The following is a 27,430-nucleotide window of genomic DNA, read 5'->3' as shown; positions in this document are numbered from 1 at the left end:
CGCCCCGGCCATGAGGGAGTCGGCGCTCAGATCCCACGAGGGGGTACTGGCTCTCCCCACTGCAGGATCGGCCATGGCGCCGATCGAGATCCGCAAAGACCCAGTGGCGCAAGCACCACAGGAGGAGCCGCCGCAGGTGGAGGCACGGACCCTGAGACACTCGGCTCGACTCGCTTCAACTCCGACTCCGGCGATGTCGACTCCTCGTCGCTCGGCACGCCTCGCCGGAATCGATGCCTGAAGCCTCCGCTAGCCTGCAACCGCTTCTGGATGCTGGCTAGCAGAGATTCAGGTTTCGATTCTGATGAGGATGAAGATGCAGGTATTTGATGTGATTCGACTCCTTCATATGATCCCTCCTGCTATAATTATCACATACAATTGGAGGATATTGATACACAAAGCCGTATCAGGCGTGTAAATAGGAAAATGAAGAAAAAAATGAATCAATATGTGCAGAGTTTACTTCTGAAACATGAGGGGTGTGAAGATAGAAATTAAATTGATAGGATACATACTGATTATGGTAGTGATTTGATACATATTGATTCTCCCAGTTGGGGAAATTATCATAATGGTGAAATTGATATGGCGCTTGTTAAAATGAAGCCCAAAAATCCAAAAATTTGGGATTATACCAGATTCCCTAAATTCTTAAGTGACGTTGAACCTGATGATATTAATCCTCCCAAAAAACTTATAAATGGTTCTAAGAGGAGAGTGAACAAAATTGATAGGGAACATATTAGGATTGATATACCTGAGAATTATGTGCTAGAAGAAGGGGTTGGTGAATTTCATAGGGAAAGAGGAATTCAAAGTGCTGAAACAGAGAACAGGGGAGACAACAGAGGAAGAGAGTGGAGGGGGACTGGTTCTGTTAAAGTGGGCTTTAAAGACGCATGGTCCAACAAGGAGCAACGTTTTGGGGGCCCAGAGGGGTGTGTGGAGGGGATGGACATATATAAAGGAGGTATCCCACCTCTCGTCCCTGAACCTGATTTCCTCCACCCTCCAAACCCTAAAATATCTAAGGCGGCGGGGAACAGTGAGGCTGAGACTGAGGAAGAAGAGATTTCTTGGGGAGAAGGAGAGATCATGGCCAATAGACAAGAAAGCTGGCGGCCCAGGCCGGGGAGAGGGACGGGCTTCGGAGGAAGAGGTAATTATTACAACAAGCCCAACAATTTCGAGAGAGGTTTTAATAGGATTGATGGGAGAGATCAAGATAATTTTGACTGGAGGAGTAGAGATGAGAATTACAGAGGAGGATCTGGGACTAATAGCAGTGGCTCTGGAGGAGAAGGGGCATCTATGAGGAGTGGCAGGGAGCTGGATGGCAAGGCTGGAAATTTTGGTTTAGGCAGAATGGGGGGGCAACAGGAAAAAGCTCATGGGGGAAGTGGAGAGACGGGATCTGGAACTGGTTTTGCAACAGTCAACTATAGTGTTCCACAGATGGGTATTCAGAGGGGACAGATGCAGTTGGCGGGTGGTTTCCCTATGATGAACAATACTAACTTTCCCCAGTTGGTACCAGTTGGAATGGGCTTGGGTCAGTTTGGGTTTTGTGCCACAGGAGCAAATGGCACAACAGTACCAATATCTGCTCTCCAACATGCCAAAACAAGAGACTTTGAAAATGCAGGGACTACAGAAGGAGGAAGGGGAGAAAGGGCCAACAAAGAAGAAAGATACGGGGAATAATACCAAGGAAATGTTTTGTGTCAAATGTAAAGAGCAGGGACACTTAAAGAGCGAATGCAAAAACAAACTGTTTTGTGTGGTGTGCCAGAGGGCATCACACAATACTAAAGATTGCACAGTGCTGAAACAAGCTAAACCTGTGGCCAAATATGTGGGATATGGAGCTAGGGGATTAGGTTGCCTTCTGGTTCAAAACACCAAAGACATTGTAGCTGCTGAACATATAAACCCTATGGCTTTGGTGACTATTCACTCTGGACAGTTGAATGAAACTACAGTTGCTTTTAGATTCTCTAAGATGTTTGAATGGGGATGGACCTGGAGAGCTAAATTTCAAAGCCCTGCAACTTTTCTGATGAGATTTCCCAATAAATCCAAATTAGTGGAACTAAAAAACTTTGGAAAATTAACTCTTCTAGGGACAGGGGCAATGGTGGAAGTTGATTTCTGGAGCCCGGATGATAAAGCCAAAGGGAAGCTACATTCTGTGTGGATAAAAATGTGGGGAGTGCCTGACAACCTGAGACATTACTTGGGAATATGTGAGATTGGGTCTGCTCTGGGACCAGTGGTTGAGGTGGATATTGAACATATACACTCTAGAGAAGAGATCAAAGTGAAGGTTGGGGTGAGAGACATACACAAGATACCAGCAGGGACTGAGATAACCACCAAAGATTTACTCTTGTATGATATACACTTTGAGTTTGACTCAGTTGCAGAACAAGGGTGGTACAAATTTGAGGAGGGAAACAAGAGGAAGAAGTTTGAATATCTGGAGTTAGAACACTTTGAGACACAAAGAGAGAATGACATGCAGAAGAAGAGCAAACAAACAAACACTGGAAAAACAAATGTAAGTTTGGGGAGCCTGGGTCTGAAATAGTATGAACAGGTAGTTCTGAAACCTGGGGGGAGTGGCCAAACCAATGATACTCTTGAAGAGAATAAAAAGGCAGAGAGATCTGCAGAGATGCAAGGGAGAGAGGAGGATCTGTTGTTCAGGTTGCAAAGAGCAGATGAATTGGCTGCTAGACAGTCTGCACAGCTGATGTTGGAGAAAAAAAAAGAGAAAAGAAATGGAGATCATTAGGAAAACCCTTGAAAATGAGGTGAAAAGACAGCATGAGTTGCTCCAGATTAATCTTAAAGGAGGTGAAGAAATAAAAGGGTCACAATATGGAGATAAAAACACTGCCGAGGGAGAGGAAGTGGAGAATCTTGATGAAGATATGGGGACTGAGGACAAACAAGAGGAAGAAGGAGAGATGACAGACCAGGAGCTGATGGCTCAAGCCATTGGATTGGGCTATGTGGAGCCAGTGGATTATACAGCCAGTCAAGAGACAGATTCTTTTGAGACCAAAATTTTGAAAGCTGGGAAAGGAGATGCTGATCTTAAAGATGAAGAGGAGGAATTGAGGAGATGCATTAGGTTAAAAGGGAAAGAAGATCGCAAGATTTCAGAGCTGGCGAAAGAAAGGGCAGCAAAGAAGGATAACTATGGTAAGATGGGTGATTATGAGAGTTTTCCAAATTCTGATAGTTTCTTTCAAAAAATTGCCGAAGGGGTTGGTGTAAATATAGAAAATACCCCTGACATGATCAAACATAATATTGAGTTGATTAAAAAAAGTGGAACAAGCTAGAATTGATTTGTAGTTATCTGATTTTAATAAAGAACAAAGGCAAACGGTTTTGCCTGAGGGTGATGAGATCATTGATACTGGGAAATATACCCTGGAAGATCTTTTAGATCAGGGAGAAGATGAAGATGAAGGGAGGGGGGAAGATGATGATTGGGAAATAGTTAAAGAGCTCTTTTCTTCAAAAAAAGGAAAGGGGAGACATAAAACCACCAGAGGTTCTGGGGTTAAAACTGCCTATACTATAAAAAATTTAGAATCCTCTGCTAAGAAGAAGAAAAAGAAGAAATGAGAGGTATTTTCTGGAACATGAGAGGCTTTGGGGAGATATTAAAAAAAGATTTCTCAGGGAAATGATCATGGACATGAAAGTAGATTTCCTAGGCTTACAAGAGACCATGAGACAGGAAATCTCTAGAAATGAATTACAGCAAATCTGTGCTGGAAGAGATTTTCATTGGCACTTCACCCCAGCTAGGGGGAAGTCTGGTGGATTACTTTTGGGGGTTAACTATACTACTCTTGATGTAATTTCACAAGACGAGGGGGATTATCATATTAAAATGACAGTTCAAGATAAAAAAACTAGGTTTATGTGGGACCTGGTAGTAATTTATGGAGATGCTCAACCAGAGAAAAAAGCTAAATTTTTTGCTGAGCTCTCTAGAATTTTTCAGACTAGTGTCAACCCCATATTAATTGGACGAGACTTTAATATCATTAGAAAAGCCAGTGAAAAAATAAACCTGGCACTCGTGGACATTGGAGTTTTTTGTTTAATGCTATTCTGGAACAAGCTGGGGTTAGGGAGCTTGAAATGAACGGCGGGAAATTTACATGGAGGAACAACTTGCCTGTCCCTACCTTTGAAAAGCTAGATAGGATTCTGTGTAGTACAGAATGGGAAGAGGTATACCCCTTGACCCAAGTTACAGCTTTAACTAGGGAAAAGTCGACCATACTCCACTCTTTTTGGATTCTGGTGATATTCAAAAATCAGACCCTCTTTTCAGATTTGAAAATGCTTGGTTTTTGAGGGAGGGGATTGATAAGATTGTGCAGGATGTTTGGAATGATAAAGATGTTTGGAATGATAAAAGTATCACTGGAGATAGTGTGGACAGATTGTTGGGGAAATTTAGAATACATAGACCCAAATTAAAAGGGTGGAATAGAAACATGAATGCTTGGTATATTGAGCTGAAGAAAGATATTTTACTCAAATTAGATAACATTGATAAACACTGTGAGCTGAATGGGCTCACCGCTGCTGATAGGAAGGAACAAAAAGAACTCAGAGAGTAATTAGAAAGGCTTTTACAACAAGAGGAAGCTAAATGGAAACAGAGGGCTAAAGTTGATGAGTTACTGGAAGGAGATAGTAATACAAAATTCTTCCATGCCAAGGCAAATGGAAGACTAAGGAGAAATAGAATTAATAGGCTAGAGCAAGATGAGGGGACTGTTGAGGGTGGAAAAGATCTGATGGAATACATCATAAATTTTTATAAAACTCTGTTTGGGCATCCTGATAACTCTACTATTTCCTTAAACATTGAAAATCCACAGATGATTCAAGATCAATACAGAAACATGTTGGTTGGGGGATTTACAATGGAAGAAATTAAGAATGTGGTATTTAAAATGGCACATAATAAATCTCCTGGACCAGATGGGTTCACAGCTGAATTTTATCAACATTATTGGGATCAGGTTAAGCATGATATTAAAGCTTTGCTAGACGATTTTGCTATCAGGAAAATTGATATTAGTAGATTGAATTATGGTATTATTACTTTGGTTCCAAAAAAAGATGCCAATATGATACAAAACTTTAGACCTATCTGTTTATTGAATGTTTGTTTCAAAATCATTACAAAAGTCCTGATGAACAGACTAAACCTGGTAGCAGCTAATGTTATTTATCCTATTCAGACTGCCTTTATAAAAGGCATATACATAATGGAGGGGGTTTTGATTCTTCATGAAGCGTTAAACAGTATAAAAAAGAAAAAACAAGGTGCCTTGTTGTTAAAAATAGATTTTGAGAAAGCATATGATAAAATTAAGTGGTCTTTTCTTTTCCAGATGCTCAAGATGAAAGGCTTCCTAGATAAATGGATATACTGGGTTATGGAAACCATTAGAGGTGGGAAGGTGTGTGTGAAGGTTAATGAAAACTTAGGAAAATATTTCCCTACTCGTAAAGGGTTGAGACAGGGGGATTCTCTGTCACCCCTTAATTTTGATCTGGCAGCTGATGCCTTGGCCATCATGCTGGATAATGCTAGAAAAATGGGATTGTTAAAGGGGTTTTGGAGGAATATGTGGTAGATGGAATTAACATGTTGCAATATGTATATGATATCATTTTCCTTCTACAAGATGACATAGATAGTGCTCAAAATCTTAAATATATACTATGCCTCTTTGAGCAAATGTCTGGCTTGAAAATTAATTTTTAGAAAAGTGAACTTTTCTTCTTTGGGAGGCTGAAAATAAAAAAGATGAATACACTAAGATATTCACGTGCCCTGTGGGGGCTTTACCTATGAAATATTTAGGGCTAACAGTTGATAAAAGGAGAATCAGAAATAAACACTGGAAATCCACTGAGAACAAGATGGAAAAAAGTGTGAAACCTGGCAAGGGAGGCTTCTTGCTAGTGCTAGGAGGGTCACACTAATTCAATCTTCTCTGACAGGCATCCCTTATTTCATGATGTCCTTTTATGGAATACCTGTAGGGGTTGAAAAACGCATGGATTTTTTCAGAGCTAGATTACTGTGGCAGGAAGAAGATAAGAAGAAAAAATATCATTTGTTTAAGTGGTCTGAGGTTTGCAGACCTAAAGACATGGGGGGTTTGGGGATTCATAATCTAGCACTGATGAATAAAGCTCTATTGAGCAAGTGGTGGTGGAAAATTTATAACACGGACGGACTATGGCAAGATATTATGCTGAAAAAATACCGAGAAAATAAAGCTATTGGGAATATTATTGCTAGACAGGGAGACTCTCAATTTTGGAAAGAGTTATTAAAACATAGAGATCATTTTGCCTCTCTATGTAAATTTAACATAGGAAATGGGGAAAACACCAGATTCTGGGAAGATTGGTGGATTGGTTCAGCACCTTTATGCAAACAATTCCCTAGATTATATGATATCTGATTTGATAAAAATAAAACAGTTAAAGAGGTTATTAGGGGGGATTGACAATATACAGTTTAGGAGAACACTAATGGGGTATTCGAGAGAGTTGTGGGAACATATAAAAGAGGCTGCCAATTCGGTGGTGTTAAGAGATGAAAAAGATAAGGTGAAGTGGACTCTGACAAAAAAAGGGATTTACACAGTGAAATCCTTCTATAGACATTTGATAGAAAATGGGATCAAATACCCACACTTATATATGTGGAAGATTAAAATACCACCTAGAGTTAAGGTGTTCATGTGGTTAGCTCTTAGAAAAAGCATCCTCACTAAAGATAACTTGTTACGCAGGGGCTGGAAAGGAGATGATAAATGTCCATTCTGTGGAAGAAAAGAAAACATCAATCATATGTTTTTGACCTGTTCGATAGCTAGGCTTCTGTGGATTATTTTGAAATGTGCTTTCAATCTCAAAGATATACCAGACGATTTGGATCTGGTGATGAGGGGCTGGGCTAAAACTTTTGGAAAAGAGGAAAGGGGTTTAGTTTGGATAGGTATTTCTGCTATTTATTGGACTATTTGGAAATTGAGAAACAATGTGATTTCTGATAATAACAGGGTAAATGATCCCTGTGTGCCTGTCAACTTGTTACTTAAAAACTTACATGATTGGAATCTCTTGCAGAAAAACCCCGTAAGAAATAAAATGATGGAGGCTGGACTAAAGCAGATCGGTGTGGTGGTTGAAGAAGTGTTTCAAGCAGCTCATGGGTGGCGACTGGCGACTAGAAGGATCATGGGGTGAAAAGCTTCAAGGGTCTTCTGGATTCGGTGACGCTGCGAAGAACTCTACTGCCTCAATCCTTCCCACTGTTTTTTCTGCTTTTGTCTTTGTCCTTCAAAGAAGACTAGTGTGTTGAGACTATTTCCGTTATCGTTGTTTAGCTGCTGTTCTAAAGACTTTTTAAACTCTGTAATGCTGGTGCTGGGACCGGTTTTGAGCCCAGGCCTTAGGTCTCCCCCTTGGGAAGCTCTGTACTTTTTGAGGACCTGTGGGCAGGGCAAGGGATGGCTTCCCTCCTACCTCAAAGCAGTGCTGACAGGGGCCAGGGGGGAGACAGCTTAGTTTCTTTGCTTTTATTTTCTGCTAGTTGTAAGACTTGGTGATTTCTATTAATGGAAATCGGAGAGGAGAGCTCTCTTTTATAAAGAAAAATGTTTGTTTATAGACGAAAATATGTTCATTTAAAATACCAGATGCGATACATCATCACTAATACTTTCATGTTGCATATGTTTGAAATTGTATATATAAATAGTTTTTTTCTATAAACTCGGTCAAAGTTTACTTAGTTTGGCTTAACAATATATATACACGCTACATTATGGAACTGGGGGAGTAGTAATTTTCTTGTCGTCACGATGTGTTTCCTTCCAACTCGATGTCTTGCATCTTTTGAGTTAAAAAGAAAACGGAAAAGTCGGATGAATCATGTAGTGTGAGTAAACTTAATCTAATGTCCCATTGAAAATAAGAAGATAATTGGCAAATTTTCATGTGTTTCTCCTTCGTGGAATGACAAGTATCATACGACATGTAGATCTAAGGAGTCCAGTGGAAAACGTAATCCAACTAAGGAGTCTAGATAGATCTTCGTTCTAACTCTACACTAGTGCAGTGGAGCGGGAGGTGATCAGGAAGATAGGAATGCATTGGCAGTTGGCGAGCAAGTGTGCTACAATTGATTTTTTTTGAGACAAACTCGTGAAACTTTTATTCAACCGTCACAATGTTTACAGGGACGAACAAAAGATCGCCGGGGTGGCCTAACCAGACATGGCGGCCGGTCCCCAATGTTAAAGCATGCTTCGCGAGGTTGTGAGCCTCAAAGTTCGAGGATCTAAATTCATGACTAAAAGAACAAGATGAGAAAAACGAGCTCTATCCGTTATTTCCGTTATTTCATGTACCACTGCTCCATATGCTGCTGCCGTTCCTCCTTTGATCGCTTCCACCGCTGTCAATGCAGTCCGAGGCGATGAAAACTTTCTGCTCGTACAAGTCCTCAGCAAACGCCAGCGCCTGCCTGGTAGCTAGAACTTCAAGCACCTCCGGGTCCTCTATGTTGTTGAAGACAACTGTCGAGGCCCCCAAATACACACCCGATGCATCGCGGCAAACGGCTCCCACAGCCCCCCTTCCACCAGCACGCAGCACAGCCGCATCAACATTAATCTTAACATGATCATTCGGTGGTGGCTGCCAAGCAGTAGGGCGAGACTTTGGAGTTGTTGATGACCTGACAACAGGTTTCTGTATATGCTTCAAATCAGCCAAGTAGCTAGTGACAAAACCATGAGTAGCGAATGGAGTTTTGTAAATTCCTTCATGGATTATCTTTCTCCTCGCTGCCCAAATCGCCCATAGTGTGACAATCATGGTAGTGAATTCCTCATGAGGAAGCGATTCGCTCATTAGAAAGAGCCATCTCTTTGCATGTTCATCTCTTTGCATACACATATGCTGCACCATATCCTCATTTGATAGAGCCCACACGCACCGGGCGTAGTTACAGTCAAGAAGAGAATGGCGCCAGTTGTCATCTGCTCTGCATAACGCACACACATGTGATGATGACATGTTTCGACGATGCAGAACATCATTGGTAGGAAGTGAGTGACGAGCCAGCCTCCATGTGAATATTTTCAGTTTTGAAGGAACTTGCAATCCCCAAATAGATGACCATCCTTTGGATTCTCCGCTGGACATATCCTGGGCCTCATCTAGCCAGTCCTCCCTTCCCATCTTCATCTTATGGATCAATTTGTAAGCTGATTTTACTGAGAAACGGCCCCTCAGGTCGCCCGACCATGTCCAAAAGTCGTCCACTTGTCTAGTATAGAGGGGGATCTTCATGAGAGAAGTCCTAGGGAAGTGGGTGTTGGGCGTGAAGAGACGTAAGTGTTGGCCTACTCCGATACGATTTATAATCGGGTTGTGCTGCCACGACACGACCCGTTTTTTTATCGGCCCAATAGACCAAATATAGGCCCAACACGGCTTAATAGGTTGAATCCTATGTGGGCGAGCGGGCTAAAGGTGCCGTCAGGCCGGCCAGTTTACTAAGGGGGGTCGTGCTTTGGCTAGAGAGTGCAGCACACGGACCAGAACGACACCACCCACGTGTATCAAGCGTCCCATGGTGGGTCGTGCCATGCCTGGCCCGTTTGGTCTAGGCTGGGGCGTGCCGTGCTGTGGGCTGGCACATTGGACACCCTTGCTCCTACGTACATGGTTAAAAAGGGGTATTAGAGAAGGGAAGATGATTTGTAACACCCAGGTGCTTCACTCTCCTATATGACCATTAAGTTCAAAAAATACCAAGAAATTTTAAAAAAAATCTAGGGTTTTGGGATATGAAACCTGGGATGCCCAATCTACTTTCGTGTGAAATTTCGTGAAAAAATACCAGGAATCGTATCCATGGCAAAAAGAAGACAAAAAATTCCTATGCATAGAAAAAATTGTTTTGATGGATTTTAGTTCGAGCTGTATTTCTTCGCCACGAATACATGTCTTGGTATTTTCTATGAAACTTCATAGAGGAGTAGATTGGGTACTCAAGTTTGAGATCCCAAGATTTAAGTTTTTTAAATATTCCTAGTACTTCTAAAAATTATTTTCATATGGGGGTGGACACCCAGGTGCTCTTGCGTATTTCCCATTAGAGAAGTCCTTTTTATGCCACTAAAATGGCTTTTTTTTGAAGGTAAGCAAATAGCTTTATTACGAAACATTCAGGGCAAGATCGCCCATAACAGAGTCAGCAACACTTGCTGGAATTACATGATCCGCAAATAAAACCTCTCCCATTGGGAGAGTCATGCCTAATTGCGCCATATGGTGAGCTGCCATGTTGGCCTCTCGTTTGCAATGAGCAAACACACATGAAGAGAACCATAGCCGGGATTGCACCTTGATATCCTCAATCGCCGCTGCGTACCGTGAGCAATCTGGAGTACGTCTGTTCAGAGCCTATGCAAGCATCTGGGCATCCATCTCCACTGCCACCCGAATCACTCCCAACTCCGCTGCAAGTTCAAGAGCTTGTTCCACCGCTCTCAGCTCAGCACCGAAGGCATCAACAACATTGTCAATACGGCCAGCCCACGCTGCCACCACCTCGCCTGCATTAGTCCTTACAACCACGCCCCAGGCTCCCAGCAATTCATCCTCCCGAAAAGCCCCGTCGACGTTGAATTTGAGAATATCCGGTGGTGGAGGGGTCCATCGGACCATGCTCTTTGGTGGGGGTGGTGGTTTGCAGAAACACCCCTCATACTCTGCAGCCGTGCATGCAGCCCTCACGGCAAACTGCGCGTGGTCCATCGGCTTCTCTCCCTCTTGAACCTTGTTGCGCTGAGACCACCATTGCCACCACATGACGATGATAGCTATCCGATCCTTCTCAGGTATTTGCCAGAGGCAATCCAAGGTGTTGTCCACGCTATCACATTCCGTGAGTCTCAATCTCACAGGTTCAAGATCGAGGCCCCGCCATACCTGCTTTATCTCGTGGCACTCCACAAACAGGTGCTTAGCGGATTCATCCCTCGCATTGCACAGGAAGCATTTGTGATTCTCGATCGCCATACCCCTCCGACACAAAATGTCCTTTGTGGCCAGTGTGTTGTGCGCTAGACGCCACACAAAATGTTTGACCTTCCCCGGGCACGCTCTTTCCCATAATCTTTTCCATTTTGCCTCCCCTCCTCCCTCCAAGTTACCATCGGCCAGTGCAAGCCCAGGTTCGGACAGAGCCCGCTTCAGCTTATACGCTTGCTTAACTGAGAACACACCTTTAGGATCGAAATGCCATGCTAGAAAGTTACCGGCTCCGTCCCTTAGTAGCATTTGGAGGATCAGTTTGGCATCCTCTTCCCAGAACGTCTCATTAACCAGGTCCACATCCCAGTTGCCAGATGTTGGGTCAATGAGCTCAGCGACTCTTGTCAGTAGGTTTGCCCCGCGAGGAGTGATGACTCGCCTAGACCAAGCACGGGGGATCCATGGATTATCCCAGATGTGGATGCTATGCCCGTCCCCAACCCGCCAGATCATTCCTTGCTTAACAAGATCAATGCCGTATGTGATACTGCGCCAGGCATATGACATGTTTGAGGTCGGTACCGCATCCAGTATAGGGCAGTCTGGGTAGTACTTTGCCTTCATAAGCTGCGCACACAGACTCTCCAGTTGCTCTATCAGACGCCAAACCTGTCGGGCCAGCATAGCAATGTTGAAGTCATGTATGTCCCGAAACCCCAGGCCTCCCCTTCCCTTCGACCGTGTGAGCCTCTGCCAACTAATCCAATGGATCTTGTTGTCTTTATCTTGGTGCCTCCACCAGTATCTGGCAATCATAGAACTGAGCTCTTCGCAGAACGATTTTGTGAGGTAGAAAACTGACATTGCAAAGGTTGGAATCGCTTGTGCAACTCCTTTAACGAGAATTTCCTTTCCTTGCCTAGACAAGGTCCTCTCATTCCAGCCCTGCATATGACTCCAAATCCAGTCCTTAAGATAAGCAAAAGCCTTGCGCTTGGATGGTCCAATGTACACCGGAAGCCCCAGATATTTCTCATTGTATGCTTCACTATGTATGCCCAGCGCCCCTTTTACTGTTGGGGAACGTAGTAATTTCAAAAAAATTCCTACGCACATGCAAGATCATGGTGATGCTGGTGATGCATAGCAACGAGAGGGGAGAGTGTGATCTACGTACCCTTGTAGATCGACAACGGAAGCGTTTGGTTGATGTAGTCGTACGTCTCCACGGCCCGACCGATCAAGCACCGAAACTACGGTACCTCCGAGTTTTAGCACACGTTCAGCTCGATGACGATCCCTGGACTCCGATCCAGCAAAGTGTCGGGGAAGAGTTCCGTCAGCATGACGGCGAGGTGACGATCTTGATGTACTACTGTCGCAGGGCTTCGCCTAAGCACCGCTACAATATTATCGAGGACTATGGTGGCAGGGGGCACCGCACACGGCTAAGAATATGATCACGTGGATCAACTTGTGTGTCTTTGGGGTGCCCCTGCCTCCGTATATAAAGGCTCAAGGGGGGGGTGAGGCCAGCCTAGAGGTGGCGCGCCAGGAGGAGTCCTACTCCCTCCGGGAGTAGGATCCCCCCCCCCAATCCTAGTTGGAATAGGATTCGCGGAGGGGGGAAAAGAGAAAGGGGGGCCGGCCCCCTCTCCTTGTCCTATTCGGACCAAGGGAGGGGAGGGGCGCGCGGCCCATCTCAAGCTGCCTCTTCTCTTTTCCACTAAGGCCCACTAAGGCCCATATAGCTCCCGGGGGGTTCCGGTAACCTCCCGGTACTCCGGTAAAATCCCGATTTCACCCGGAACACTTCCGATATCCAAACATAGGCTTCCAATATATCAATCTTTATGTCTCGACCATTTCGAGACTCCTCGTCATGTTCGTGATCACATCCGGGACTCCGGACAACCTTCGGTACATCAAAACGTATAAACTCATAATATAACTGTCATCGAAACCTTAAGCCTGCGGACCCTACGGGTTCGAGAACAATGTAGACATGACCGAGACATGTCTCCGGTCAATAAACAATAGCGGGACCTGGATGCCCATATTGGCTCCTACATATTCTACGAAGATCTTTATCGGTCAGACCGCATAACAACATGCGTTGTTCCCTTTGTCATCGGTATGTTACTTGCCTGAGATTCGATCGTCGGTATTCAATACCTAGTTCAATCTTGTTACCGGCAAGTCTCTTTACTCGTTTCATAATACATCATCTCGCAACTAACTCATCAGTTGCTTTGCTTGCAAGGCTTAAGTGATGTACATTACCGAGAGGGCCCAGAGATACCTCTCCGACGATCGGAGTGACAAATCCTAATCTCGAAATACGTCAACCCAACATGTACCTTTGGAGACACCTGTAGAGCACCTTTATAATCACCCAGTTACGTTGTGACGTTTGGTAGCACACAAAGTGTTCCTCCGGCACACGGGAGTTACATAATCTCATAGTCATAGGAACATGTATAAGTCATGAAGAAAGCAATAGCAACATACTAAACGATCGGGTGCTAAGCTAATGGAATGGGTCATGTCAATTAGATCATTCAACTAATGATGTGATCCCGTTTAATCAAATGACAACTCTTTGTCCATGGTTAGGAAACATAACCATATTTGATTAATGGGCTAGTCAAGTAGAGGCATACTAGTGACACTCTGTTTGTCTATGTATTCACACATGTATTATGTTTCCGGTTAATACAATTCTAGCATGAATAATAAACTTTTATCATGATATAAGGAAATAAATAATAACTTTATTATTGCCTCTAGGGCATATTTCCTTCAGTCTCCCACTTGCACTAGTCAATAATCTAGATTACACAGTAATGATTCTAACACCCATGGAGCTTTGGTGTTGATCATGTTTTGCTCGTGGAAGAGGCTTAGTCAACGGGTCTACTACATTCAGCTCCGTATGTATCTTGCAAATCTCTATGTCTCCCACCTGGACTAGATCCCGGATGGAATTGAAGCATCTCTTGATGTGTTTGGTTCTCTTGTGAAATCTGGATTCCTTTGCCAAGGAAATTGCACCAGTATTGTCACAAAAGATTTTCATTGGACCCGATGCACTAGGTATGACACCTAGATCGGATATGAACTCCTTCATCCAGACTCCTTCGATTGCTGCTTCCGAAGCAGCTATGTACTCCGCTTCACATGTAGATCCCGCCACGACGCTTTGTTTAGAACTGCACCAACTGACAGCTCCACCGTTTAATGTAAACACGTATCCGGTTTGTGATTTAGAATCGTCCGGATCAGTGTCAAAGCTTGCATCAACGTAACCGTTTATGATGAGCTCTTTGTCACCTCCATATACGAGAAACATATCCTTAGTCCTTTTCAGGTATTTTAGGATGTTCTTGACCGCAATCCAGTGATCCACTCCTGGATTACTTTGGTACCTCCCTGCTAGACTTATAGCAAGGCACACATCAGGTCTGGTACACAGCATTGCATACATGATAGAGCCTATGGCTGAAGCATAGGGAACATCTTTCATTTTCTCTCTATCTTCTGCAGTGGTCGGGCATTGAGTCTGACTCAACTTCACACCTTGTAACACAGGCAAGAACCCTTTCTTTGCTTGATCCATTTTGAACTTCTTCAAAATCTTGTCAAGGTATGTGCTTTGTGAAAGTCCAATTAAGCGTCTTGATCTATCTCTATAGATCTTTATGCCTAATATGTAAGAAGCTTCTCTGAGGTCTTTCATTGAAAAACTCTTATTCAAGTATCCCTTTATGCTATCCAGAAATTCTATATCATTTCCAATCAGTAATATGTCATCCACATATAATATCAGAAATGCTACAGAGCTCCCACTCACTTTCTTGTAAATACAGGCTTCTCCGAAAGTCCGTATAAAACCAAATGCTTTGATCAAACTATCAAAGCGTTTATTCCAACTCCGAGAGGCTTGCACCAGTCCATAAATGGATCGCTGGAGCTTGCACACTTTGTTAGCTCCCTTTGGATCGACAAAACCTTCCGGTTGCATCATATACAACTCTTCTTCCAGAAATCCATTCAGGAATGCAGTTTTGACATCCATCTGCCAAATTTCATAATCATAAAATGCGGCAATTGCTAACATGATTCGGACAGACTTAAGCATTGCTACGGGTGAGAAGGTCTCATCGTAGTCAACCCCTTGAACTTGTCGAAAACCTTTTGCGACAAGTCGATATTTGTAGACAATAATATTACCGTCAGCGTCAGTCTTCTTCTTGAAGATCCATTTATTCTCAATTGCTTGCCGATCATCGGGCAAGTCAACCAAAGTCCATACTTTGTTCTCATACATGGATCCCATCTCAGATTTCATGGCTTCAAGCCATTTTGCGGAATCTGGGCTCACCATTGCTTCTTCATAGTTCGTAGGTTCATCATGATCTAGCAGCATGATTTCCAGAACAGGATTACCGTACCACTCTGGCGGGGATCTCACTCTGGTTGATCTACGAGGTTCAGTAGTATCTTGTCCTGAAGTTTCATGATCATTATCATTAGCTTCCTCACTAATTGGTGTAGGTGTCGCAGAAACAGTTTTCTGTGATGTACTACTTTCCAATAAGGGAGCAGGTACAGTTACCTCATCAAGTTCTACTTTCCTCCCACTCACATCTTTCGAGAGAAATTCCTTCTTCAGAAAGTTTCCGAATTTAGCAACAAAAGTCTTGCCTTCGGATCTGTGATAGAAGGTGTATCCAATAGTTTCCTTTAGATATCCTATGAAGACACATTTCTCCGATTTGGGTTCGAGCTTATCAGGTTGAAGCTTTTTCACATAAGCATCGCAGCCCCAAACTTTCAGAAACGACAACTTTGGTTTCTTGCCAAACCATAGTTCATAAGGCGTCGTCTCAACGGATTTTGATGGTGCCCTATTTAACGTGAATGCGGCCGTCTCTAAAGCATAACCCCAAAATGATAGCGGTAATCAGTAAGAGACATCATAGATCGCACCATATCTAGTAAAGTACGATTATGACGTTCGGATACACCATTACGCTGTGGTGTTCCGGGTGGCGTGAGTTGCGAAACTATTCCGCATTGTTTCAAATGTACACCAAACTCGTAACTCAAATATTCTCCTCCACAATCAGATCGTAGAAACTTTATTTTCTTGTTACGACAATTTTTAACTTCACTCTGAAATTCTTTGAACTTTTCAAATGCTTCAGACTTATGTTTCATTAAGTAGATATACCCATATGTGCTTAAGTCATCTGTGAAGGTGAGAAAATAACGATATTCGCCACGAGCCTCAATATTCATCGGACCACATACATCTGTATGTATGATTTCCAACAAATCCGTTGCTCTCTCCATAGTACCGGAGAACGGTGTTTTAGTCATCTTGCCCATGAGGCACGGTTCGCAAGTACCAAGTGATTCATAATCAAGTGGTTCCAAAAGTCCATCAGTATGGAGTTTCTTCATGCGCTTTACACCGATATGTCCTAAACGGCAGTGCCACAAATAAGTTGCACCATCATTATCAACTCTGCATCTTTTGGCTTCAACATTATGAATATGTGTGTCACTACTATCGAGATTCAATAAGAATAGACCACTCTTCAAGGGTGCATGACCATAAAAGATATTACTCATATAAATAGAACAACCATTATTCTCTGATTTAAATGAATAACCGTCTCGCATTAAACAAGATCCAGATATAATGTTCATGCTCAACGCTGGCACCAAATAACAATTATTTAGGTCTAATATTAATCCCGAAGGTAGATGTAGAGGTAGCGTGCCGACCGCGATCACATCGACTTTGGAACCGTTTCCCACGCACATCGTCACCTCGTCCGTAGCCAATCTTCGCTTAATCCGTAGTCCCTGTTTCGAGTTGCAAATATTAGCAACAAAACCAGTATCAAATACCCAGGTGCTATTGCGAGCATTAGTAAGGTACACATCAATAACATGTATATCACATATACCTTTGTTCACCTTGCCATCCTTCTTATCCGCCAAATACTTGGGGCAGTTCCGCTTCCAGTGACCAGTCTGCTTTCAGTAGAAGCACTCAGTTTCAGGCTTAGGTCCAGACTTGGGTTTCTTCTCTTGAGCAGCAACTTGCTTGTTGTTCTTCTTGAAGTTCCCCTTCTTCTTCTCTTTGCCCTTTTTCTTGAAACTAGTGGTCTTGTTGACCATCAACACTTGATGCTCCTTTTTGATTTCTACCTCCGCAGCTTTCAGCATTGCGAAGAGCTCGGGAATAGTCTTATTCATCCCTTGCATATTATAGTTCGTCACGAAGCTCTTGTAGCTTGGTGGCAGTGATTGGAGAATTCTGTCAATGACGCAATCATCTGGAAGATTAACTCCCATCTGAATCAAGTGATTATTATACCCAGACATTTTGAGTATATGCTCACTGACAGAACCGTTCTCCTCCATCTTGCAGCTATAGAACTTATTGGAGACTTCATATCTCTTAATCCGGGCATTTTCTTGAAATATTAACTTCAACTCCTGGAACATCTCATATGCTCCATGACGTTCAAAACGTCGTTGAAGTCCCGATTCTAAGCTGTAAAGCATGGCACACTGAACTATCGAGTAGTCATCAGCTTTGCTCTGCCAGACGTTCATAACATCTGGTGTTGCTCCAGCAGCAGGCCTGGCACCCAGCGGTGCTTCCAGGACGTAATTCTTCTGTGCAGCAATGAGGATAATCCTCAAGTTACGGACCCAGTCCATGTAATTGCTACCATCATCTTTCAACTTTGCTTTCTCAAGGAACGCATTAAAATTCAACGGAACAACAGCACGGACCATCTATCTAAAATCAAACATACATAAGCAAGATACTATCAGGTACTAAGTTCATGATAAATTTAAGTTCAATTAATCAAATTACTTAAAGAACTCCCACTTAGATAGACATCCCTCTAATCCTCTAAGTGATCACGTGATCCAAATCAACTAAACCATGTCCGATCATCACGTGAGATGGAGTAGTTTCATTGGTGAACATCACTATGTTGATCATATCTACTATATGATTCATGCTCGACCTTTCGGTCTCCGTGTTCCGAGGCCATATCTGCATATGCTTGGCTCGTCAAGTATAACCTGAGTATTCCGCGTGTGCAACTGTTTTGCACCCGTTGTATTTGAACGTAGAGCCTATCACACCCGATCATCACGTGGTGTCTCAGCACGAAGAACTTTCGCAACGGTGCATACTCAGGGAGAACACTTCTTGATAATTTAGTGAGAGATCATCTTATAATGCTACCGTCAATCAAAGCAAGATAAGATGCATAAAAGATAAACATCACATGCAATCAATATAAGTGATATGATATGGCCATCATCATCTTGTGCCTGCGATCTCCATCTCCGAAGCACCGTCATGATCACCATCGTCACCGGCGCGACACCTTGATCTCCATCGTAGCATCGTTGTCGTCTCGCCAATCTTATGCTTCCACGACTATCGCTACCGCTTAGTGATAAAGTAAAGCATTACAGCGCGATTGCATTGCATACAATTAAGCGACAACCATATGGCTCCTGCCAGTTGCCGATAACTCGGTTACAAAACATGATCATCTCATACAATAAAATTCAGCATCATGTATTGACCATATCACATCACAACATGCTCTGCAATAAGTTAGACGTCCTCTACTTTGTTGTTGCAAGTTTTACGTGGCTGCTACGGGCTTAAGCAAGAACCAATCTTACCTACGCATCAAAACCACAACGATAGTTTGTCAAGTTGGTGCTGTTTTAACCTTCGCAAGGACCGGGCGTAGCCACACTCGGTTCAACTTAAGTTGGAGAAACTGTCACCCGCAAGCCACCTATGTGCAAAGCACGTCGGGAGAACCGGTCTCGCGTAAGCATACGCGTAATGTCGGTCCGGGCCGCTTCATCCAACAATACCGTCGAACCAAAGTATGACATGCTGGTAAGCAGTATGACTTATATCACCCACAACTCACTTGTGTTCTACTCGTGCATATAACATCAACACATAAAACCTGGCTCTGATACCACTGTTGGGGAACATAGTAATTTCAAAAAAATTCCTACGCACACGCAAGATCATGGTGATGCATAGCAACGAGAGGGGAGAGTGTGATCTACGTACCCTTGTAGATTGTCAATGGAAGCATTTGGTTGATGTAGTCGTACGTCTCCACGGCCCGACCGATCAAGCACCGAAACTACGGCACCTCCGAGTTTTAGCACACGTTCAGCTCGATGACGATCCCCGGACTCCGATCCAGCAAAGTGTCGGGGAAGAGTTCCGTCAGCACGACGGCGTGGTGACGATCTTGATGTACTACTATCGCATGGCTTCGCCTAAGCACCACTACAATATTATTGAGGACTATGGTGGCAGGGGGCGCCGCACACGGCTAAGAATATGATCACGTGGATCAACTTGTGTGTCTCTAGGGTGCCCCTGCCTCCGTATATAAAGGCTCAAGGGGGGGGTGCGGTCGGCCAAGGAGAAGCGCGCCAGGAGGAGTCCTACTCCCTCCGGGAGTAGGACTCCCCCCCCAATCCTAGTTGGAATAGAATTGGCGGAGGGGGGAAAGAGAAAGGGGGGCCGGCCCCCTCTCCTTGTCCTATTCGGACCAAGGGAGGGGAGGGGCGCGCGGCCCATCTCAGGCTGCCTCTTCTCTTTTCCACTAAGGCCCACTAAGGCCCATATAGCTCCCGGAGGGTTCCGGTAACCTCCTGGTACTCCGGTAAAATCCCGATTTCACCCGGAACACTTCCGATATCCAAACATAGGCTTCCAATATATCAATCTTTATGTCTCAACCATTTCGAGACTCCTCGTCATGTCCGTGATCACATCCGGGACTCCGAGCAACCTTCGGTACATCAAAACGTATAAACTCATAATATAACTGTCATCAAAACCTTAAGCTTGCGGACCCTACGGGTTCGAGAACAATGTAAACATGACCGAGACATGTCTCCGGTCAATAACCAATAGCGGGACTTGGATGCCCATATTGACTCCTACATATTCTACGAAGATCTTTATCGGTCAGACCGCATAACAACATACGTTGTTCCCTTTGTCATCGGTATGTTACTTGCCCGAGATTCGATCATCGGTATCCAATACCTAGTTCAATCTCGTTACCGGCAAGTCTCTTTACTCGTTCCGTAATACATCATCTCGCAACTAACTCATTAGTTGCATTGCTTGCAAGGCTTAAGTGATGTGCATTACCGAGAGGGCCCAGAGATATCTCTCCGACGATCGGAGTGACAAATCCTAATCTCGAAATACGTCAACCCAACATGTACCTTTGGAGACACCTGTAGAGCACCTTTATAATCACCCAGTTACGTTGTGACGTTTGGTAGCACACAAAGTGTTCCTCCGGCACACGGGAGTTACATAATCTCATAGTCATAGGAACATGTATAAGTCATGAAGAAAGCAATATCAACATACTAAACGATCGAGTGCTAAGCTAATGGAATGGGTCATGTCAATCAGATCATTCAACTAATGATGTGATCCCGTTTAATCAAATGACAACTCTTTGTCTATTGTTAGGAAACATAACCATCTTTGATTAACGAGCTAGTCAAGTAGAGGCATACTAGTGACACTCTGTTTGTCTATGTATTCACACATGTATTATGTTTCCGGTTAATACAATTCTAGCATGAATAATAAACTTTTATCATGATATAAGGAAATAAATAATAACTTTATTATTGCCTCTAGGGCATGTTTCCTTCATTTACATTTAACTTAGTTTGCTCGGAGCAGTTTTTGCTAAACATCACCGCAGACTTCTCATGGTTGACGCATTGCCCCGAGCACCTCTCATAAACCTGAAGGATGCGTTGGAGTTCCAAAGCTTCCTCCGTCCGCACACGCATGAGCAGCACTGAATCATCAGCGAAGAACAAGTGCGAGATAGCAGGCGCCCCTGGGCAAATTCGTATGCCCCCAAAGTTGCCTCTCTGCTGGGCCTCATTCAGCAAAGCCGACAGCCCCTTAGCACAAATCGCAAAGAGATAGGGCGAACTTGGATCGCCCTGCCGGAGCCCTCTCGATGGTGCAAACTGTTGGGATAACTCGCCATTAATCTTAATGCCGTACCGCACTAAAACTGCACACTTCATTACCAGCTTCACCCAGTTACGCGCGAATCCAAGCTTATGCATCATAGCTTCCAAGAAAGCCCACTCAACCCGGTCATAGGCTTTGCTCATGTCCACCTTTACCGCTGCAAACTCTTCTTTCCCAGTCCGTTTGTTCATCAAGAAGTGAGAAATCTCATAGGCCATGAGGATATTGTCCGTTATCAGCCTTCCAGGTACAAACGCACTTTGGTTGTCTGAGATGATCTTCGGCAGAATAAGCTTGAGTCGGTTGGCCACCACTTTTGAGACAATTTTGTACAAAACATTACACAAGCTGATAGGACGGAGATCCTTAATCCTCGTGGGGTTTTTCACCTTGGGTATTAGCACAACATGGGTATCATTCCATCCCTTCGGCATACCACCCCCCTCGAATACACGCCGCACCTCCTCGATTATGTTCTTGCCCATCAACAACCAGTATTTTTTGAAGACCAGTGCAGGCATACCATCCGGTCCCAGTGCTTTGAGGTCACCAATCTGATCAAGTGCCGATTTGATTTCCATATCTGAGTACGTAGCCGTGAGGGTATCATTCATGGCACCTGTAACTTTCACCGGCACCGCCCGGAGCAGCTCATCATATTGGCCAATGCCATTCGAGGTGAAGAGATCCTGAAAATAAGACATGACATAGTTAGTTAAACCCCTTCCTTCCTCCACCACCACCCCATCCTCCCTTCTAAGTCTCCTAATTCTATTGGCCTTCCTCCGCGCCGAGGCATATCTGAAGAAAAACTTAGTGTTCCTATCTCCCTCCTTTGGCCACCACACATGAGCCCGCTGTCTCCACTTAATGTCCACTACTTCCTCCAAATGATCCACCAAGCAACGCAACCGCACCTCCTCCGCAACCTTTTCAGGTGTAATAGCCTTCTTCCTACAGTTCTCCAGCTCCCGCTTGGCATCCTTTAACTTTTTCTCCGAATCACCCACAACATCCTTACTCCATCTTGAAAGATCTCGAGCCACTCCATTCAACGCCACAGCCACATCCACAGCTCCGCCTTCTCTTACTCTCCTCCACGCCTCCTCCACCACTAAATCGCACCCTTCCTCCTTTAGCCACTTGGCCTCAAACCGAAATCCGCTACCACCCCCCTTCTCCTGTCCCCCATATCCACCGTATCAACCACCACTGGCCGGTGATCAGAGTGCTGGGGCAGCTCATTTCGAACACGGAACTCCGGGAATTTGGAGCACCACTCCATATTAGCAGTAGCGCGATCGAGCCAGCCACATATGTATCCATCAGCATTCGTACAATTATTCCACCATGTGATTACATCACCTTCATATCCCAGGTCGCTCAATTTGCACCCATCTAACGCCTCCTTGAACAAGTTCATGCAGCTCTCTGATCGATCCGCACCTCCCCTCTTCTCCTCATTTGATATAATCTCATTGAAGTCCCCTAGACATAACCACGGCCTATTCTCCTGATGTTGTTGGTTCAGCAGATGCAACGTCCTCCAGGTTTCCTTCTTCCTTCCCCATTGCGACTCTCCATACACCCCCGTTATTCTCCAAACAGATCCGTCTTCCTACGTTATGTCAGCATCAATATGCCTCCTTCCCAAAGAACGCAAGGAGAGATTCACTCCTCTTCTCCAGAAAATAGCCACACCCCGACTCCTTCCCTCTGAGTCCTTCGCACACATGTCCACCAAACCAAGCTTCCACCTAAATTGCTCCAACTCCTTCTCTAACAGCTTTGTTTCGCACAGAAATAAAACATCGGGATCCTTCGCCCTCTTGAGATCCAAGAGGCCACGAACTGTCGTGCCGTTCCCGAGTCCCCGGCAGTTCCAGCTCACTATCCTCATTGCGTCCGGCGGGGCTGCTCCTGCAGCTCGGCCGATATTACAAGGTTTGAAGCATGCACCTCCTCCCGAACCTCCCCCGTGCTATTCACACGACCCCTCTTCATGCTGGCCTCCTCTTCTCCCTCCTGCAAACACCCTCTTCTGTCCAAGCATAGGGCCTCCCACACCACCACCCTTCCCTTCTGCTCTTCCCTCCCGGTCCACCTTCTTGTATTTCTTTGGTTTGTACCCATCCTTCTTATTCTCTCTTCCAACAATGGGGCCAATCTCATCTGCTAGCTTCCCTTTCTTCTTCTCATCTAGCGGCTTAGCACACTCCTCGACCCCCCACTCTTCCCAATATCTACCTCCATAGCTGCCTTTTTCATCTCTTCAGTCGGTAACCCCTTGTCACCCCCTCTCCAACCTTCAAATCACTCGTTGCCCCCCAACTAAAGGAAATATGCCCTAGAGGCAATAATAAAGTTATTATTTATTTCCTTATATCATGATAAATGTTTATTATTCATGCTAGAATTGTATTAACCGGAAACATAATACATGTGTGAATACATAGACAAACTTAGTGTCACTAGTATGCCTCTACTTGACTAGCTCGTTAATCAAAGATGGATATGTTTCCTGACCATGAACAAAGTGTTGTTATTTGATTAACGAGGTCACATCATTAGTTGAATGATCTGATTGACATGACCCATTCCATTAGCTTAGCACCCGATCGTTTAGTATGTTGCTATTGCTTTCTTCATGACTTATACATGTTCCTATAACTATGAGATTATGCAACTCCCGTTTAACGGAGGAACACTTTGGCTACTACCAAATGTCACAATGTAACTGGGTGATTATAAAGGAGTACTACAGGTGTATCCAAAGGTACATGTTGGGTTGGCATATTTCGAGATTAGGATTTGTCATTCCGATTGTCGGAGAGGTATCTCTGGGCCCTCTCGGTGATGCACATCACATAAGCCTTGCAAGCATTACAACTAATATGTTAGTTGTGAGATGATGTATTATGGAACGAGTAAAGAGACTTGCCGGTAACGAGATTGAACTAGGTATTGGATACCGACGATCGAATCTCGGGCAAGTAACATACCGATGACAAAGGGAACAACGTATGTTGTTATGCGGTCTGACCCATAAAGATCTTCGTAGAATATGTAGGAGCCAATATGGGCATCCAGGTCCCGCTATTGGTTATTGACCAGAGACGTGTCTCAGTCATGTCTACATTGTTCTCGAACCCGTAGGGTCCGCACGCTTAAGGTTACGATGATAGTTATATTATGAGTTTATGCATTTTGATGTACCGAAGGTTGTTCGGAGTCCCGGATATGATCACGGACATGACGAGGAGTCTCGAAATGATCGAGACATAAAGATTGATATATTGGAAGCCTATGTTTGGATATCGGAAGTGTTCCGGGTGAGATCGGGATTTTACCGGAGTACCGGGAGGTTACCGGAACCCCCCAGGAGCTATATGGGCCTTAGTGGGCTTTAGTGGAAAGGAGAAAGGGGAAGCCCAAGGTGGCTGTGCGCCTCCCCCCTTCCCCTAGTCCTATTAGGACTAGGAGAGGTGGCCGGCCCCCTCTCTCTCTTTTCCCCCTCCGCGAATCCTATTCCAACTAGGATTGGGGGGGGGAATCCTACTCCCAGAGGGAGTAGGACTCTCCTGGCGCGCCTCCTATGGCCGGCCAGCCTCCCCCCTCTAGTCCTTTATATACTGAGGCAGAGGCACCCCAGAAACACACAAGTTGATCCACGTGATCTATTCCTTAGCCTGTGCGGTGCCCCCAGCCACCATATTCCTCGATAATACTGTAGCGGAGTTTAGGCGAAGCCCTGCTGCTGTAGTACATCAAGATCGTCACCACGCCGTCGTGCTGACGGAAATCTTCCTCGACACTTTGCTGGATCGGAGTCCGGGGATCGTCATTGAGCTGAACGTGTGCTCGAACTCAGAAGTGTCGTAGTTTCGGTGCTTGATCGGTTGGATCGTGAAGACGTACGACTACTTCCTCTACGTCGTGTCAGCGCTTCCGCAGTCGGTCTGCATGGGTACATAGACAACACTCTCCCCTCTCGTTGCTATGCATCACCATGATCTTGCGTGTGCGTAGGAATTTTTTTGAAATTACTACGAAACCCAACACCAGCGCTATCAATCCGTTCGACAAATGTCAATCTCTTCTGATTCATTGAAGTGCCACCTGCTTTTTGTGTCTTGCTAGGGCTCACAACCTCCTCTCCATCCTCCGATCTCCCTCCACTCGACCTGGACTCCGTTTTCCTCCAAGAGATGATGTCGCTGCGAGATTTACCACCTGTCTTGCCAAAGCCATACGTCCTAGTCCCTCCCGAGCCACTACCACTGCCGCTCGCCATCTTCCTTCCCAGCCACCCGTCCTCTCCACCTCTCCTCCTGCTCATATCTGCCTTCAACCACCTCCCATACTGAGCTTTTTCCCCTTTCTTCAGTTTAATCTGGCAGCTCTTATCAACATGACCAAGCATGCCAAAGATATAGCAGAAGTCAGGTAAATATTCAAACTCAAATCGGCAGAACGGACGCTCCTTCTCCTTGCTAGTGTCCTTCTCCTCCACAATCTCATCATCACTCTCTACCTCCTCATCCAGGAAGATGCCTCTCATAATAGGTTTGTTTATGGGCATACGGGCCTTAATCCTCAAGAACCGCCCCATCGCCGATCCATCCACCCCCGTGTCCATCTCCACAAATCTTCCAACCAGATTACCAATATATTCTGCCGTATCTTCCTCCATCTTCCCCAGCGGTAGTCCAAAAACCCTAATCCAGATCGGGATATCCTCAAACACATACTGATCAATCTGTTTACTGGGCACAAAATCCACCATTACCACCAGATCGTTGTCGAACATCCAAGGCCCATCCTCCAACGCATTTCACTTCCTGCTCTCCTGCTTGAACGTGAAGAGGAAGACATTCTCCCCAAGCTCCTTGCACTCTACTCCCTTCAAGGGGCACCAGCAGCGTCCGAGTGCCATGCAGATCGCATCGGGATGCGCCGGCCTATCAGAAAGAACCTTCCCCACCGCTTGGATCTCTCCGGTTGGCTCCTTCGCTCTCGACTTCCACCGAATCTTCACCCCCTTCCTCTCATCCTCTGACAGCTTCATCCTCTCCATCAGCCCTGACATCTTCTCCATGCTGCCGCCCAAACCTAGCGAGAACAAGCCCTAACCCTAGTCGGTGTTTTACGATCGCGAGCCCTAGGCAACTCGTGAAAGGCTTATGGTGGGGAACGGGAATGGATCGCGGGGAAGCACGCCGCTGTGGCGCTCAGGCGAATGATCAGGCGGCGAGATCTGGCAAGGCGAGGGCAAAACCACGAGCGGGAATCAGGGGCGCGAGAATCGCCTTCGTGATCGTCGGACACAAACCGTCACCCTACGTGGGACGGACGACCTCTATCCAAATGAGCATCAAGACCTAGCAGACACACAAGGGCCCTGTCTCTAATTGCACCGTAAAAAATGTTTCCACTAAAATGGCTTGACTGCCTAAAAAAACTTAGTGAGACACCGCTCATGCTGATTGAACTGTGAAACACAACACGCTCCACTCCCACACAGTGGCGTAGTTGGAGGGTGGACTGTGCGCCCAGATATTTAAGCTACAGTGAACCCTGCTAATGTTGCCATATCACCTCAATTACTGTTGGTAAACTCACGTTAGATTGAAACCGGTTCGAATTCAAAAATTCAAAATCAGGCTAACGATAAAGGTTTCCAAATGTTAAAACTAAAATGTTCAGGAGGTGCCAAATAATGCATAGGTAATTATGGTGAAGAAACCATACTTTTATATAATGTTTTAATACTCTAAAGTGATTTAAACGGTAACAAAGACAATTAAGTAAATGCCTCTTTTCAATTAATAAAACTCTAAACTAATTTATTTCGGGGTAAAACTTTTATGTCAGTGGGCGGTTTTGAAACATTATTTTAGGAGTTGTTATCATATTTTACTAGACTAAAAATAATGTGTATCTAAAATAAAATAGAAAATAAAAATAATAAAATAGTAAATAAAAACAAAATAAAAATAAAAGAAAGTAAAAGAACCCTCCCTGGGCCATTTGGCCCACGTGGCCACTAGCAGGCCGGCCCAACCGCCCCCCCCACTCTCCATAATCCCTCCCCCACTACACTCGAACCCGAACCGCACCCCCACTCCCCCCCACTCGCTCGCCTCTCCCCTCTCTCTCCTCTCGATCCCCTCTAGATCGGGGAGGGGCACGATCCCGTCG

At 44.8% G+C, this 27,430-nt stretch overlaps 1 protein-coding gene across 2 annotated transcripts; it reads left to right on the top strand.

The window, feature by feature from the left end:
• The first annotated feature begins 1,391 nt into the window (after nt 1-1,391).
• LOC119319185 (pescadillo homolog) lies at nt 1,392-7,623 on the top strand. 2 transcript variants are annotated; one of them, XM_037593666.1, is made up of 2 exons: nt 1,392-3,213; nt 7,198-7,623. In XM_037593666.1, exons 1-2 carry the CDS (start codon nt 2,787-2,789, stop codon nt 7,215-7,217), a joined length of 447 nt encoding a protein of 148 aa, XP_037449563.1. In that variant the 5' UTR covers nt 1,392-2,786; the 3' UTR covers nt 7,218-7,623. Both variants share the same exon structure in this region; 1 of them encodes a protein (XP_037449563.1).
• The last annotated feature ends 19,807 nt before the right edge of the window (nt 7,624-27,430 follow it).

Source organism: Triticum dicoccoides, chromosome 6A, assembly GCF_002162155.2.
Source record: "Triticum dicoccoides isolate Atlit2015 ecotype Zavitan chromosome 6A, WEW_v2.0, whole genome shotgun sequence".
NCBI classification, from domain to species: domain Eukaryota; kingdom Viridiplantae; phylum Streptophyta; class Magnoliopsida; order Poales; family Poaceae; genus Triticum; species Triticum dicoccoides.
Note: the sequence above shows the minus strand (reverse complement) of the source record. Positions and strands in the feature narration are given on the sequence as shown.